This window comes from Lathyrus oleraceus, chromosome 7 (genome assembly GCF_024323335.1).
Source record: "Lathyrus oleraceus cultivar Zhongwan6 chromosome 7, CAAS_Psat_ZW6_1.0, whole genome shotgun sequence".
NCBI lineage: Eukaryota > Viridiplantae > Streptophyta > Magnoliopsida > Fabales > Fabaceae > Lathyrus > Lathyrus oleraceus.
In genome coordinates this window covers 438,171,329-438,189,784 of record NC_066585.1, presented here as the reverse complement: position 1 = coordinate 438,189,784, position 18,456 = coordinate 438,171,329, and the positions used below count along the sequence as shown (strand labels likewise).

General features: G+C 33.2%; 1 protein-coding gene across 2 annotated transcripts; it reads left to right on the top strand.

The window, feature by feature from the left end:
* The first annotated feature begins 1,092 nt into the window (after positions 1–1,092).
* LOC127103028 (cyanogenic beta-glucosidase) lies at positions 1,093–17,691 on the top strand. 2 transcript variants are annotated; one of them, XM_051040328.1, is made up of 13 exons: positions 1,096–1,324; positions 1,473–1,542; positions 15,073–15,131; positions 15,228–15,303; positions 15,387–15,464; positions 15,549–15,636; positions 15,734–15,989; positions 16,067–16,182; positions 16,262–16,479; positions 16,769–16,800; positions 16,898–17,000; positions 17,094–17,202; positions 17,285–17,691. In XM_051040328.1, the coding sequence occupies exons 1-13, from the start codon at positions 1,154–1,156 to the stop codon at positions 17,454–17,456; spliced, it is 1,548 nt and encodes a 515-aa protein (XP_050896285.1). In that variant the 5' UTR covers positions 1,096–1,153; the 3' UTR covers positions 17,457–17,691. The 2 variants fall into 2 exon arrangements, with proteins under 2 accessions (XP_050896284.1, XP_050896285.1); XM_051040327.1 differs by lacking the exon at positions 16,769–16,800 and having other exon boundaries at positions 1,093–1,324; positions 16,860–17,000.
* The last annotated feature ends 765 nt before the right edge of the window (positions 17,692–18,456 follow it).

Here is an 18,456-nt window from a genome sequence, read left to right as displayed (position 1 = left end):
AATTAACACTTAACACTATTACATATATTACCTTGTAATTAAAAGTAAAAGAAAACTAAAAATTAAAAAAAATATGTAAAATAAATTTTAATTGTCAATTGCGTCAGTAATAAAAAATAAAAATAAAAATAAATGGAAGCGCCACATCATCCATTATATTGATTAAATTCAATCAGAAGTCAAGATAGAAGAATATTTTATATGTTAGGGTGAAAATCTATATTTTTTTATTAGATCTTTTTTCTTTCAAATTTCGTCCAATTAGCATAGAACAAATTAGCTATTAACTCTAATTTAAAATATTATTATAAAGAAATTAACTTTTATTATAATCAATATTTTATATCAAATCATAAAAAAAATTGAAAAGCCTAAAATACATAGATATAATATATAATTTTTTTTAAAATGATTCGATTTCTAAATATTAACAAAATTATTTATATTAAAACATAAATATAAATAAATATTGCTCTTAGAGATTGAATTTGGATCAACAAATTACATCCATTTAATTCAATTATCATGTATAATTGAACTACTTCATCATTCATCATTATACGTAAATATAATATTTATTTTAATGTAGGTTTATTTTTTCTCATATTTATATTAAATTCTAAAAAATAAATTGACATGTAGAGCAATGCATATCAATTAAAATTTTATATAGCTTTTTCATTAAATTAACCTAATTATTAATTAATAGTTATGAAAAAATAATTTTTTATTAATAATAAAAGGTAAAAATCTCAAATACAATTCTATCATACTAACAATTTGGGATTATTATAGTTGAAATTATATAGAAACACAAGGGAAATGGACAACCAGCTACATTGATATTCTTTTGTGTGGATAACAAAATCAATCTTCTACCTTCATTAATATAAAATGACATTGTTATACATTAATCTTTCCACTCTTATTAAAAAATCAATTATTTTTAATATTAAAAAATTAAAAGTATCAAAAACAAATGGTAGGAAAATATAAAACAAAAACAGTGTATAAAATTTTAAGAGTTGAATTTCAAACACTTAAAAAAACAGTGTATAAAATAAATATTATAATACTGACAAATAATTTGCCTTCTCCTATAAAGCGAAGCCATAGTGAGCAGATGTTGAGTTTGTAAATAACCAGAACTAAAATGGCGTCATTTGATTTGAACGTGTTTCTATTACTCTCTCTTTTATCCATTACTAACATTACTCGTATCGATGATCATGTTAAAACTCTTCGTCTTCATGACTTCTCTGATTTCAATAGAAGCAGTTTCCCAAAAGACTTTGTTTTCGGAACATCCTCTTCTGCATTCCAGGCACCAACAATAATTTATTTTTATTATTATTATTATTATTATTATTATTATTATTTTAATAATAAAAGTATTGTGCATTGTAGAAGAATTATTAGAAATTAAATTTTTTGTTCTGATTTGATTTATTTTTGTTTTGAATATTTTATAGTATGAAGGCGCAGCAAGGGAAGATGGAAAAGGACCTAGTATATGGGACACATTCACCCATACAAACCCAGGTTCTTATTTATTTAATTCAGTAAGATATATATATAAACAAAATTACTAAAAGACTTATTATATAAATGCTGTGTTCATCTTTATTATTTATAAGAGAAAAATTTGATTTTTATGTAGCTTATTTTTCTATCAATTTTACTCTTAAATAACTTACATAATAATTTCTAATAATTTCTATTAAATCATTATTATCTTCTTTCACATAACTTTCTATTATTAATTTCTTATATAACTTCCAATTAAAATTAATATTAAATTTTATAACAATATATAAAGGGAAAACTTAATTTTTAATGTAACTTATTTTTCTACCAATTTTATTCTTAGATAACTTACATAATAATTTCTAATAACTTCTATTGAAACCACTATTATTGTATAACAATATATAAAGGAAAAATTTGGTTTTTGTGTAATCTATTTTTCTACCAATTTTATTCTTAGATAACTTATCTAATAACTTCTATTGAAATCACTATTATCATCTTTCATATAACTTTATACTATTAACTTTTTATATAATTTTCAATTAAAAATAACATTAAATAAAATAATATCGTATATATTTTCACGTATATTTATTAAAAAAGCGGACAGACGGGGACATTTGTGACCCGTCTGGACGCTAGTAAATATAAAACAAAAATTAAAAGTAGTGATAATTGTATTAATTAAGGTGGATACCATGGTACTAAGGTAGCTTTTTAGTTGAGTATCAATATTCTCAATCAATTATATAGTATAATTTCATCAAACAGCGCATATTCATTTTTAGATAAATTAAAATTTTATAAAGTTTACATTAAAGGGATATCTAAATTAAACTAATAAGTTCTAAAGAATTTGTCATTAGTTAAATGACACTATTAAAAAAATTAATATTAGGTCTACAATTCGATACCCGGTCAGTTTGTTTGGTAACGGTATATTAGTTGAGGTGGGTATTGTAAATCAATTATTTATTATTTTTATGGCATTTTAAAATAAATATAAGTTTTTTCTTTATTAAAAAAATTGAGTATTCTTTTTAAAGAAAAAATCCATTTCCAATCTTAATTTATAGCAACACTATCTTCCTATCCAAACATTTCTGCAACAATGCTTTCAGAAAATAAAATTAATTTTTCGGTTGTGCCACTATAAATTGTCATGTGAGATTAATTAATATTTTTGAGATATAAAATCACAACAATTAAGAATTAAGATTGATTGAAAATCTATTTGAATTTGAATTATTCTATGACTTCTCGGGTAGTTTGATGGATATATGTGTTGGAATTTTGGACATAAGATTGATGAATAATTGTGGAAATTCTAGAATGTGTAGAGTGAAAGAGGAAAATTGAAGGCGGGAGAGATAATTAAGGGTGTGAATCATAACTTGCATTAATCTTGGATGAGAATGCGTCAAACACATTTATACAAGTGTTATAAATTGATTAGGATTCAAACCAAACAATTGCATAACAGAAAAATAGCAAAACTCGGGCATGTAATCAGTTACATCATTTGTTAACCAATTACAGCTGACAGGAGAATTAAACTACATTCGGTGGTATCCGATTAACATATGAGGTTAACAGGTTACAACTTCAAAAAATTTCCTTTTCCTGTAACTCAGAAGTGAACTTGACTTTGCTGTAACCAGTTACACCCCCATGTTAACCGGTTATAGCACTTTAATTACAAATATAACTTTTAACACACCACCTTAATTCAAGTGCTCCAAATCTTACATGCTCATGTTCATTATCAATCTCCTGAACACATCATTTGTGACTCCCTTAGTCAACAAACCAACCACTTGACCTTCATTTATGCAATATCCCAATCGTAACCTTCCTTCACTAACAAGTTCCCTCATATAGTGAAACCTCATCTCGATATACTTGCTCATCCCATGTGCAATTGGGTTCTTAGCAAGATTAATCGCGGAAACATTGTCAACCAGGAGTGTAAAAACCATACCCTCATTGCTTTCCAGCTCCTCCAATAGATTCATAAGGCATACGACTTGGCACACACATAATGAAGCAACAATGTAATCAGCCACATAAGATGAGAGTGCAACTACTGATTCCCTATCCGAACACCATGAGATCGGTGTTCCACCGAACATAAAGATGTATCCAGTTATAGATTTTCGATCATCTTTATTTCCACACCAAATGGAATCGATAAAACCTAGCAAATTGTATCTATTGCCACCAATGGAATCTACTTGCATCGACTCACACACATCCGAATACATCAACGATCCCATCGGCGGCTAGAGTGGTATCACCCGTGAACTTTACTTTGTTCTTCATGGCACGATTGATTTTAACAAATCAATCATTCATCCCCGTCATATAAGTAGAACAACTCGAGTCCAAGTACCATTCCTCGCTGCACTGAACTCCTTTCATCCTCATCATGGCGTTTTCCCCTGAATGTAACCAGTTAACCATACCATGTAACTGGTTACAACCTATTTTTACTGCATTCCCATAATTTTTGCTGCTAATATCCCACAGCCTGATGTTGCTGCAATTTCCTTTCGTGATCATGACCAAAAGTGTATTCTCTTCATCAAATTCTTGTCTTGCAACCTTGACTTCATCTCCTAGAAGTTCCTTCTTGTTTGAATTGCACTCTCTTTTAAAATAACATAACCTTTGACACTTAAAGCACTTCTCTTTGCTTTTGCCAAACCTCTTCTTTTCACCTCTCACTACTACTGAAAACACATATCACAATGGTTGAAAAAGGGATACCATCACGCCATACAAAATGTTTTGAGGTAAGGTGTGATTGTATGTATGATGTTTTTCATCACGGCTGTGCGACTGTGATTATAAGTTATGTAACACGTTATCTACCACAACAGTTACTTTAAACAAACGTTGTGATATTCTTCAATGCATACTATTTAACAACAGTTGGTATAAACAATTGTTGTGATATATACACTGATTTTATTATAAATTATGTGGAATGCTTAATTCTTCAATGATCACTAAACATATAACCTTTCAATAAGATAACGGGTTGAAGAATTCTTGTCTAGAATTGAAAGCGTACTTGTTTTTTAATATATAACTTTATCTATCACATTATAAATTTCTAATGCAATCTGAAAAGTTATATATTCGGTATGGGATTAGAAAAACACTCAAACCACATAAGACATAATAAACTCATCTTTTAAGCAAACATTAACAACAACATTCATCAACAACATTCATTAACAACATTCATCAACAACAAACCATAAACAACATACACGATACAACAAACATATCAACTCATAGAATATTTCAGAAACGTAGATGTCCCATAATGGCATCCACAATGAAAGTCCCATAATTGCAACACTCACTTTAGCTTTTTCCTCGTTATTGAAACAAACATCTCTACCTACAAGTCAAAACAAGCAGAAAGTTCAAACATTATGAAACAAGCTATTAGAACAAAAAGAGTAATACATAAACATATTTTGAAACATAAACTATAGTGAAGACGAAGTTGTAAAGTATCCATTTTCTAAGACTTGACGCAACAAACGTATCCTTCAAGGAACACGAGTTGACTGCATAAGTTTGGGGTTTCCATATGAGAGAAACGAGTGACAGAGATATTAGGGTTGTTTTGGGAGAGACGAGTGAAAGAGATGTTAGGGTTTTGTTTTGAGAGAGAGGATTGTAATGTAGTGAAGTGAGAGATAAATTTTCTTATATATAAATAAGTAACACCTTTCACCAAGGTTGACAATATGAACCGTGATGAAATGTTAAGGTCAAGCCCATTATGTCACGATAAATAAAAAATTATTGGTGCTGGGATTCAAACTCTTTCACTCCAGGTACAATTCACTATGGTTGGTAGCTATAACCGTTGTGAAATTTCCTTTAGTAAATACGAGAAAAAAAACGCCCCAAAAAGAACTATTACCACGGTTAACAGGAAGGCCGTTGTAAAATGGGTGTTACGAAAGATCTATTTTGTTATAGTGTCTAAAGTTTCCTTGACCACCATTTTGTTGCAGCTACTCTCACCCCTTAGACAAGTCGAATTCTTGGAATTTTAGGACTCTCTTCCACCAAAACTATGAAAATTCCATTTACCCTTCATGCGCCATTTTCCTTTCGATCTCTTGTCCTTCTTGTTGAAGCGAGCTTGCAAAGCGATCTACGCCTTTGTCTTATCAGAATTTCGCTCCTTCATCATTTTCTCATGAGCCTCAAGAGAACTTTGAAGCTCCTATTTGCTCATCGTCACTAGATCCTTCGATTCATCAATCGCTACAACTACATTGTCAAATCTTAGTGTTAAAGAACACAAGATTTTTGCGACAACATACTGCTCTATGACTGTTTCTCCACACGAGTTCACTTGATTCACCAACCGAGTGATTCTCGTTATGAAATCGTTGATTTTATCCTTTTCTTCCATTTGAATCAATTCAGGTTAACGGTTGTGAGTTTGTAACCTCACCACCTTCACCTTATCAGCCCATGCATATGCATTCTCTAAGATCCCACATGCTTGCTTTGACGATTCACAATCACCAACTTTCTCAAAGTTGTCACCATCCACACATTGATGGATAAAAGCAACACCTTGAAATCTTTTTTCTTCTCTTTCTTATGTGTTACTTGTTGTGCATCCGTTGCATCTGCGACAAGAGGATTCACCCTGTTCTTGATCACTTCAAGAGCATCTTGATAACCAAACAACATTTTCATTTACCTGCACCATTTGTCGTAATTCTTTGCATCAAGGATAAACAGGTTTGTATGGATTCTTTCATTGGAAACAAAATTCATGTTGCACACTAGGTGTTTGTGGATTTCAACCAAACTCTTGATGTCAAATAGTGAGAGAGAGAGAGAGAGAGAGAGAGAGAGAGAGAGAGAGAGATGATTGAGGGTCAGAATGATAATTGGGATCCAAAGCGAACAATTGCATAATAAAAAAATAGCAAAACTCGTGCCTGTAACTGGTTACATCAGTTGATTAACCGATTACAGCTAACAAGACAATTAAACTACATTTAGTGGTAATCGATTATTGCCTGAGATTAACCGGTTACAATTTCAAAAATTTGCCCTTTTTTTATAACTTAGAAATGAAACTGACTTTGATGTTATCGATCACACTCCGTGTTATCTGGTTACAAATAAATTATGAATATAACTTTTACCAAATATGGTGATAATGCAATCACATTTTTTTAAACTTGGATAATTTAATTGTTTCTTTCATCATATTCAAGAAATTAAAGCTTATAATAACATGTTATTATCAAATTAGACGTCGAAAACATTGTTGAGCGAGACGAAAAAGAGAAGTATGTTAGTACTTTTGTAGAATAATGGAAGAATCCAACAATAACTGTTCCTAAATTAGTGTTGTTTTTTTAAAATTAAAATTAATTTGACTTGACAGTTGCTATCTCAATTCGTAATCACACTTTATAATAAATATTAAACACTTGTACAACTTAAATTACACCACTTAAGATGGGAATTGGTACCCAACCAATTTACAGGATATCTAGAATTTGCCTTAATATTATATTAATAATTGAAAAATGTTAGGTAGTTTGAAATTTAAATTTACAAATGAATAAGTTATTATAGGAGGAGATTTTTTTTAATGTAAAGAAAACTATTGTTTTCTGGATTTTTTTAAATAATCAATTTTTTCAATTTAAAATTTTAAATAATCAATATTTCAAATTATTCACTAAAATAATCATATTTAAAAAAAAAATTACTGCAAAGAAGAGACACCATCGATAATGACATATGCATTAAAAAAATACACAGAGAGACGTCGTAGCCTCACTATGAGCCAGTTCGACCACTATGTTTATTTCATATTTCGACTTGGAAATTCACTAGTTATTTTGTTGCTTTATATGGATAACATCCTCATACAAGCAACATGGTTGAGGTTGTAGTAAAGGTGAAGGATGAACTTGATAAGGAGTTTGACATAAAGGATCTTGGAGCTGCCACCAAGATTCTTGGGATTGATATCCAGAGAGATAGAAGCAGTCGAGATTATGTTTATCTCAAAGGACATAACTGAAGAAGATTCTCGTCAAGTTTGATATGTCAAATTCAAAGCCTGTTGTAATACGGATAAATTCTCAATTCAGGTTGTGCATGACTCAAAGTCCTAATAATGAAGTCGAAAGATCATATATGAATATCATTTTTGTGCTAGTATAGTAGGTTCTTTGATGTATGTTATAGTTTGTATGAGGTCACACATATCGTATGGAGTGAGCCTTGTAAGCAGGTATATGGTCAATCTTGGGAAGGAACAATAGCAAGATTTGAAGTTGATTCTGAGATACATAACATGATCCCTGAGTAGGATCCTGATTTATGGTGGAGCCACGAACAATGTAAAGTCGAAATCGAAGGACTTGTCGACTCTGACTATGCAAGATGTATGGATATCAAAAAATCTTTTTCTGGATATGTTTTCACAATGTTTGTCACACATATCAGTTGGAAAGCTTCTCTTCAAAAGGCTGTTGCCTTATCAACCACTTAAGCTGAATACATTGCCCTCATTGAAGTTGTGAAATAAGCATTGTGGCTTAAAGGGTTTGCTAAGGAACTGAAACTTCAAAGTCATGTTATCACTGTTAAATGTGATAGTCAAAGTATCATACATTTTTCGAAGAATTCAATATATTGTTGCAAACAATGTAACGGTAAAGAAGTAATCTTGTGAGAAAGAGAGGTTTTCTCAAACAAACACAAGAAACCAATTTAGTTACGAAGAGAGAGAGAGAGAGAGAGAGAGAGAGAGAGAGAGAAGAAAACAAAGTTGGTTATAACAGTCTTTTTATTCACTTTCTCTAAAATCAGGGTTTATATATTACCAGTGAATAAATACTTAACCACTACTCTAACACACTAGAGTACAATCTATATATAGACTCCTAATATATGTATGCCATGTATGATGATATCACCCATACACGACATACATAATTATTACATAACAAAGTAAATAATAATTTAAGTCATTTGCATTCTTGAATTGACTTCGACTACAACATGTACATCTTTGACTATTGCATGCTTGAACTGACTACAACTACAGCATGCATAATCCAATCGAATCATGAGCCTCCCTCTGTCGAGACTAGAGTATGATCCAAAATACCACAAATATCCACCTTGGAACAAAAATCTAAAGTATCAAGGGAACATGCTAGCTATCATCATGCAACTTTATCAACTGCATACAATGAAAATACTTGCTACTAGGGATTGACTTGGTGATCATATCAGCAACATTATCTTCAGTTGAATCCTTAAGCATTTTCACTTCTCCGTTCTCGATTTTCTCCCTGAAAAAATGCACTATAACATAAATGAATATCATTATGTATGCTAGTATAGTAGGTTCTTTGATGTATGATATGGTCTATACGAGGCCAGGCCATACATAGCATATAGAGTAATTCTTGTAAGTAGGTATATGACCAATCCTAGGAAGACACACTATCAAGCTTTGAAGTGGATTTTGAGATACATAAAAGGACCCCTGAGTAGGATAATGTTTTATGGTAAAGTCACGAACGATGGTAAAGTCAAAGTCAAAGGATGTGTCGACTCTGACTATGCAAGATGTATGTATACAAGAAAATCTCTCTCTAGATGTGTTTTCACAATGTTTGGCATAACTATCAGTTGGAAGCTTCTCTTCAGAAGGTTGTTGCCTTATTAACCACTGAAGTTGAATGCATTGTCCTCACTGAAGCTATGAAAGAAGCATTGTGGCTTGAAGGATTTTCTAAAGAATTGAAACTTCAAGGTCAAGTTATCATTGTTAAATGTGATAGTCAAAGAGTCATACATTTGTCGAAGAATTAAACATATCATGAGAGAACTAAGCACATCGATGTCAGGTTGCATTTTGTCAAGGAGAAAATCGAGGTAGGAGAAGTGAAAGTTTTGAAGGTTTCAACTGAAAATAATGTTGTTGATATGATCACCAAGTCATTGCCCAGTAGCAAGTTCTTTCACTGTATGCAGTTGATAAAGTTGCATGATGATAGTTAGTTTGTTCCCTTGACACTTTAGAGTTTGTTCCAAGATGGAGATTTATGGTATTTTGGATCATACTCTAGTCTTGACAGGGGAAGCTTCATGGTTCAATTGAATTATGCATGCTATAGTCAAAGTAAGTTCGAGCATGCAATATTCGAAGATGTGCGTGTTGTAGTCGAAGTCAGTTCAAGCATGCAAATGACTTAAGTTAGTTATATACTTTATTATGTAATAGTTATGTATGTCATAAAAGGGTGCTATCATGTTACATGAAATACATATACTAAGAGTCTATATATAGGTTGCACTCTAGTGTGTTATAGTTATGGTTAAATTCTTATTCACTTGTAATATGTAAACTCTAATTTTAGAGAAAATGAATAGAAAAACTGTTATAATCAACTATGTCTTCTCTTTTTTCTTAACTAAATCGTTTTCTTGTGTTTGTTTAAGAAAGTCTTTTTTATAGAATTTCGTCATTACTGGTGCGTCATTTTTCACAACAAAAGCAAACCATAAGAATGGAGGAATATATTACGACGTTTAAATACTTATTTTCACAGTTGAGTTGTTTGTCGAAAGAACAATATTTGGAGTATTTTGTAGGAGACCTCAAACCCGAGATTCATTTGAAGATTCACATTATTAATCCTCTAAGTCGTGTTATTGATCACGAATGGTCATTCTGTTGAATAAACTTTAATGTTATAGTTAATGGGTTTTATTAATAGGTTAATGGAGAGATTTGGAATGTCAAGAGACAGTGGCCAAATTAATAGTATTTATTAGTTATTATGTTTCCTAGAATAACAAAAGTTTCTGAGTCTGTATAAAGGCCAAAAATGTATTCAAATGAAAATACAGAAGTTTATAAAACAGTCGTTTCTTCTGTCAAATTGGCATCAGAGCTAATGGCAAACATGATGAATCAAATGTCGTTGCCACGGCTAACAAAGTTAAATTACGAAAACTGGAGTATCCAAATGAAAGCTCTTCTTGGATCTCTAGACGCGTGGGAGGTGACCAAAGATGGGTTTGAAGAACCAACAGATGTTGAGGGATATACGGAAGCTCAAAACAAGGCGTTGAAAGAGACGCGATCGAAGGATAAAACGGCACTATACATGTTGTTTAGGGCTGTTGATGAATCAGGCTTCGAAAAGATTGTCGGTTCGACTACGTCGAAAGAAGCGTGGGACACGCTAGAGAAAGTGTTCAAAGGAGCAGATCGAGTAAAGCAAGTTCGACTCCAAACACTTTGTGGAGAATTGGAGAGGATGCAGATGAAGGAGTCAGAAAATGTATCTGACTACATCACGCGTGTACAAAAGGTGGTGAACCAACTCACCAGAAATGGAGAAACAGTAACTGATGCACGAGTTGTCGAAAAGATTTTGAGATCTTTAGCAGATAAATTTGAGAATATTATTTGTGCAATAAAAGAGTCGAAGGACCTTTCGACGCTCGCAGTCGAAGAGCTCGCTGGTTCCCTCGAAGCACACGAACAACGAAAGATGAAAAAGAAGGAAGAAGGAGTAGAGGACGCAAATCAAACCAAGGAGCAAATCAAAGACGAAAAGGTACTCTTTTCTCAAAATTTTCGAGGAAGAGGACGTGGTCGTGGAGGACGTGACAGTGGTCGAAGTGGTAGAGGCAACAACTTCGAGAGAGGACAGTCGAGTCAGCAAAATTGGCGTGGCAGAGGACGTGGTCAAAGAGGTGGTAGGTCGAACCATTCCAACTTTGAATGCTACAAGTGTGGCAAGTATGGTCATTATGCGAAGGATTGTAACTCATTCAAATGCTATAACTGTGATAAAATGGGACATCTTGCAAAAGATTGTCGAATCGAAAAGAAGGTAGAAGAAACAACCAATCTAACTTTGGAAGCTGAAGCAAATGAAGGTTTTCTCTTGATGGCTCAAAATGAGATCAACACAAATGACAATGTTTGGTATCTTGACTCAGGAGCAAGTAACCATATGTGTGGTCACAAACACCTGTTTAAAGAAATGAGAAAGATTGAAGATGGCAATGTGTCTTTCGGAGATGCATCGAAAGTGAAGGTCGAAGGAAAAGGAACGATTCGTTACTTGCAGAAGGATGGGTTGATTGGATCAATTCAAGATGTTTATTATGTACCAAATCTTAAAACCAACATCTTGAGTTTGGGACAACTTACAGAAAAAGGTTATTCGATACTTATGAAAGAACGGATACTGCATTTGAAGGACAAGCTGGGACATCTGATTGCTCGTGTCGAAATGGAGAGAAATCGAATGTACAAACTGAATCTGATAAACGTTCGAGAAAAATGTTTACAAGTAAGTGTCGAAGACAAAGCGTCACTATGGCATCTACGCTTTGGTCATCTACATCATGCTGGTTCAAAAAGGTTGGCGAAAAGGAACATGGTGCATGGACTACCAGATATGGATTATGAAGGAAAGTTTTGTGAAGAATGTGTGCTTAGCAAACAAACAAGAACTTCATTTCAAAAGAAGGCAGAATATCAAGCTAAGCATATCCTTGAATTGATTCACACCGACATATGTGGGCCAATCACGCCAGAATCTTTCAGTAGCAAAAGATACTTTATTTCCTTTATCGACGATTACTCACGGAAGACATGGGTTTATTTCTTAAAAGAAAAGTCTGAAGCATTCGAGGTGTTCAAAAGGTTCAAAGTAATGGTGGAGAAGGAAACTGACAGACATATTAAAGCAGTTCGATCAGATAGAGGTGGTGAGTATACTTCGACAGCCTTTATGAAGTATTGTGAAGAGAAGGGTATAAGGAGATTTCTAACTGCAACATACTCACCTCAACAAAATGGGGTGGCTTAAAGGAAGAATCGAACAGTCCTTGACATGGTTCGTTCAATGCTTAAAAGCAAGAACATGCCAAAGGAATTTTGGGCAGAAGCTGTAAAATGTGCCATTTATGTTCAGAATCAATGTCCACATTCGAAGTTAGAAGATCAAACACCACAAGAAGCGTGGAGCGGACAGAAGCCAACAGTTTCTCATCTCAAAGTATTTGGAAGTGTGGCTTATGCACACGTACCAGATCAACGAAGAACGAAACTTGAAGACAAAAGTCAGAAATACATACTCATTGGGTATGATGAGAAAACAAAAGGGCACAAGCTATTTGATCCCATAAGAAAGAAGGTGATAGTGAGTAGAGACGTTCGAATAAATGAAGCAAGTAAGTGGGACTGGAACAGTTCGACAGAAGCTATCGTCGAAGTTGAAGAATCATTTGTCGCTGTACCATCAAACATTTCAACAAATCTTGAAGATTGTGACAATGAAGATGAACCTACACAACCCAGAATGCGAAGTTTGCAAGATCTGTATGATTCGACAAGTGAAGTGCACCTTGTATGTCTCTTGGCAGATGCTGAAAACATCAGTTTTGAAGAAGCAGTACGAGACAAGAAGTGGAAAAGTGCCATGGACGAAGAGATGAGGGCGATTAACCACAATAACACTTGGGAGCTAGTTGAATTGCCAAAAGGTAGTCAACCCATTGGTGTAAAGTGGGTATTCAAGAAAAAGATGAACGCTCAAGGAGAAATAGAACGATACAAAGCGAGACTTGTTGCGAAGGGATACAAACAGAAAGCAAGAGTTGATTATGATGAAGTATTTGCACCTGTTGCAAGAATGGAGACAATTCGATTACTCATATCTCAAGCTGCTCAATTCAAATGGTCAATATTTCAAATGGATGTCAAAACAACTTTTCTGAATGGTGTACTAGAAGAAGAAGTCTATGTTGAACAACCACTCGGGTACATGAAAGCTGGAGAAGAGAAGAAGGTACTGAAATTGAAGAAAGCGCTATATGGGCTGAAGCAAGCACCGCGGGCATGGAACACACATATCGACACATATTTCAAGGAGAACGGGTTCGAGCAATGTCCGTACGAACATGCCCTCTATGTGAAGAAAAATGGAAGGAATGTATTACTTGTTGCTCTCTATGTCGATGATCTTATTTTTCTTGGCAGTAATGATCAGATGATAGAAGAATTCAAAAGCACAATGACACGTGAATTCAAGATGACAGATTTAGGCCTGATGAGATTCTTTCTTGGTCTGGAAGTTCGACAAGAAGAAACAGGAATCTTCATCTCACAAGAAAAATATGCAAAAGAAATCTTGAAAAGATATAAGATGGAAAGCTGTAATCCGGCTTCGACGCCAATGGAACCAGGAACAAAGTTGTCGAAATTTGATGGAGGAGAACGTGTCGAAGCAGGAAAATATCGAAGTTTGGTAGGAAGTCTTCGCTATCTCACATGTACAAGACCAGATATCTCATTAAGTGTAGGCATTGTAAGTCGATTCATGGAGGAGCCAGTTTACACACATTGGAAGGCATTGAAGCGAATTCTGAGGTACATCCAAGGAATAGTGTCACTTGGGATGTTTTACTCGAATTCAGACAAATACAAGCTGGTTGGTTACTCTGACAGTGATTGGCGCGGAGACATAGACGATCGAAAAAGCACTTCTGGATATGTATTCTTCATGGGAAATACTGCATTCACTTGGCTTTCTAAAAAGCAACCAATAGTAACACTTTCAACATGTGAAGCAGAATATGTAGCAGCATCCTGGTGCGTTTGTCATGCAATATGGCTCAGAAGATTGATGAGTAAAATGAAGCTAGAACAGAAAGATGCAACAATAATACAAGTTGACAACAGGTCAGCAATTGAGTTAGCAAAGAATCCAGTAAGCCATGAAAGGAGCATACACATTGACGTTCGCTTCCACTTCATTCGAGAACACGTGAAGGAAGGAAATGTCGAATTGAAGCATGTAGCAACTAAGGACCAAGCAACAGACGTTTTCACAAAACCACTATCAAAAGAAATCTTCGACAGAGGCAAGAAATTGATAGGCATGATGAATAGAAGAAACATTTAAGTTTACAGAGGAGTTTTGTTGAATAAACTTTAATGTTATAGTTAATGGGTTTTATTAATAGGTTAATGGAGAGATTTGGAAGGTCAAGAGACAGTGGCCAAATTAATAGTATTTACTAGTTATTATGTTTCCTAGAATAACAAAAGTTTCTGAGTCTATATAAAGGCCAAAAATATATTCAAATGAAAATACATAAGTTTATAAAAGAGTCGTTTCTTCTGTCACATTCACCAATAATATATCATTTTGTCAGAAAAACATGGGGTAACGAGTAATATCAAATTTGCAACTCCATGTGAGAATAAAAGTCAGTTAGAATGTTCTCTAACTTAGGAGTTCATAAAACGATGGTTTTACTTTTCTTTTTATGCCTTTCCACCATTGTACTAAGAACTTTAAGCTCAACAATTTGCAATTAATCATACATTTTTATTACATGTAATTTCTGGTTTCTATCAAATTGCCTAGTTACATAGCATATATAGATTCCTGAATCCTCATACATTAATAAAATGACTTGCAGAAAAAATAAGAGACGGAAGTAATGGAGATGTAGCTGCAGACTCGTATCATCGATACAAGGTATGATCGATATTGTTTTTTTTCTAAAGGTATATACGTAAACAACAAATGTAACATGTTTAGAGTCATCATAGTCTGCAAATGTATGTATTTTAGGAAGATATTGGAATCATGAAGGACATGAATATGGATGCTTATAGATTTTCCATTTCTTGGTCTAGAGTGCTACCGAGTAAGTCATAGTTTCGTTAATTTAACTATCTGTATGTTAATTTTTACAGTAACCATTCTAAAGTTCTTCCTAACTATTTGCAGAAGGAAAGCTTAGTGGAGGTGTAAACCAAGAGGGAATAAACTATTACAACAATCTCATCAACGAACTATTGGCCAATGGTAAAGATTCGTCGATGTTTTTATTCTTTCGTGTTTTTAATTTCACATTCTATTAGAATCATATCCATGTGCTTGTTAATGCAGGTTTGCAACCATATGTCACCATTTTTCATTGGGATGTTCCTCAAGCCTTAGAGGATGAGTATGGAAGTTTTTTAAGCCCTCGCCTTGTGTGAGTGACATCGATTTTCCATCGAGAGCTTCTATTTATGGAATGGTTGCGGTAAATCTAACTAGTTGATTAACATATGTAATTGATGAGTTTGCAGAGATGATTTTAAGGACTATGCTGAACTTTGCTTCAAGGAATTTGGCGATAGGGTGAAACATTGGATTACTTTGAATGAGCCATGGAGTGTGAGCATGAAAGCTTATGGTATTGGAATATTTGCACCGGGTCGATGTTCAGATTGGTTGAACCTGAATTGCTTAGGAGGTGATTCAGGCACAGAACCATATTTCGCTGCACACTATCAACTTCTCGCTCACGCCGCTGCTGTAAAACTGTACAAGACCAAATATCAGGTCCTATGTTTATAGTGGTAAATCATGTTTCATATTTTTAGTGTGAAATTATTGCTAACTGGATAACAAAAATGTAGGAATCTCAAAATGGTTTAATTGGAATTACCTTACTCTCTCACTGGTTTGAGCCAGTGACTAAAGAGAAATCGGACTGCGATGCTGCACAACGTGCCCTTGACTTCATGTTTGGATGGTAAAGATTAACGTAGAACTTATCACTCACACTTGAACCTAACAATCTCTCACTAGTGTATCTGCTTTTGTGTTTATAGGTATATGGATCCGATTACAAAAGGAAACTATCCAAAAAGCATGCAAACTTTGGTTGGAAACCGATTACCGAAATTCTCCAAAGAAGAATCCGATAACCTTAAGGGGTCCTTTGATTTTCTCGGCCTAAACTATTACTCATCCTCTTACGCCGCTGATGCACCTCATTTACGCGAAGCCAGACCCTACATTCAAACTGATTCTCTTGTTAATACTACATGTAATCAACAAATTTTTCATATACTTACCAAGTTCTTATCTTTTTGGAAGTCTCTGTCTAGGTTAACCACTCTTTCAGTATAGCAAGTTAAATAAGGGTCTTATTTATCATGGTTTAACTGTAACAAATTTTAGACTGAGGTGCGGCAATCCTCTTTGCACGCCCTAAAAAACGGCTCAGATGTTTATATTCTTAACTTAATTATAATATTTTTTATAAAAAGGATGAAAAGTAGTTATTTATACATGAACTTTATATCTAAGCATGGTTTATCATTTTCCAATGACAGTTGAACATGATGGCAAGCCCCTTGGTCCAATGGTATGTATTTTCATCATTTCATTCACAACTAACTTACATATAAATGCTTTCATTTGTAGCTTTTGTGTTCCAAAAAATATTTGTATACAATACACAGGCTGCTTCCAACTGGTTATGCATTTATCCTAAAGGACTTCGACAACTATTGCTTTACATCAAAAATCATTACAACAACCCTGTTATTTACATTACTGAAAATGGTAATACTTATTATTTTCCAAGATGTTGTTATATCCATAATACTGTGATAATATTAATAAAGGTAACGAGAGTTTGATGAAATCGTATAATAGGTCGTGATGAGTTGAATGATCCAACGTTATCACTTGAAGAATCTCTGATAGATACTTACAGAATTGATTACTATTATCGTCATCTTTATTATCTTCAAACTGCAATCAAGTAAGTAAAACTTTTTCGTTAATAGGTTTTATAGTAAATATTGATTCGTAATATTTTCATTTTTACGCATGTTCTTTTACAGGGATGGTGTGAATGTGAAGGGATATTTTGCATGGTCATTATTGGATAACATGGAATGGGAATCTGGTATGAGCTTGCGATTTGGACTTGTTTTTGTTGATTTTAAAGACGATTTGAAGAGACACTCGAAACTCTCGGCGAATTGGTTCAAGAATTTCCTCAAGAAATCTTAAACATATATGTTTGGCATATTATTCTATCCTATATAAATTGAGATTTAGTAAAGCTCTTTTTATTTTCTATTGAAGCCATATTATTCAATCATAGCCATTGATTCCTTAGCAGAAAAGTGTAATTTGAATTTTCCATCTAATTAGTTTGTTATGTGAGCAAGCATGATTCTATCCTATATATATAGAATTGTATTTTCTTCTAAAATCATCAATGAATAACAGTTAGATTGTTACAGCTTCTTGTTGATTTATAGCAGTTTTCATTTCCTTAATATGGTATCATTGGCCATTCCGATTTAGACATTTGCTTTCGCCCTTCGCGGTGCTGCCTTGGATGGCTCCGCTAGTGACAGTCCTTCATCTATATCCATCACTGGCTCGAATTACCAATCATGGGCGTGATCTATGTGTCGTGCTCTCGGTTCGAAAATGAAATTCGAATTCCTCGATGGCACCATTCAGATGACAACTTACCTTTCTGATCCTTCTTTTCAAGGATTATGATCGAATAATATTTTTCTGTCCATTTACAAGTACACAATGACTCTTTTAGAATTTCATTCCTTTATCAGAGTTGATAAATTTTCTAGTTTTTCTGTTTATTAGTGTAACTCATGGTACATTCAATAGGCCTTGTAAAAAAATTTAAAGAAATTTTTAATAAAACCTTTAAATAAAAAATTGATTTGAATAGTTATTCTTAAAATGTTATTTTCAATGTTTCATTATTTTATCGAAATTTTTTAGATATCAAAATTTTAAAAAATCACTTAATTTTAAAGCTATTTGAAATAGCTTTTTATAAAAATTATTTTTGAGAAACAATTTTTTGAAAAAATTGTAATTATTTTTATGTTTTGTTCTTCATTAATGTATGCTTATATTGTAGAATGTTAAAATTAGTCTTTTAATTTATAAAAAATAAATAGTAAACTTATTAAGTAAATGAATAGTAAAGCAGTTTTAACCAATTCTATTGATCCTTCTTCTTCCATTCTCT

Excerpts from the sequence above, each read along its gene's own strand:
- LOC127103028 (XM_051040327.1), top strand. The coding sequence starts at position 1,154 with ATGGCGTCATTTGATTTGAACGTGTTTCTATTACTCTCTCTTTTATCC. Across the intron at positions 1,325-1,472 it reads CATCCTCTTCTGCATTCCAG|TATGAAGGCGCAGCAAGGGA; the intron begins GCACCAACAATA and ends AATATTTTATAG. Across the intron at positions 16,480-16,859 it reads TTCTCTTGTTAATACTACAT|CTTTTGTGTTCCAAAAAATA; the intron begins GTAATCAACAAA and ends TTTCATTTGTAG.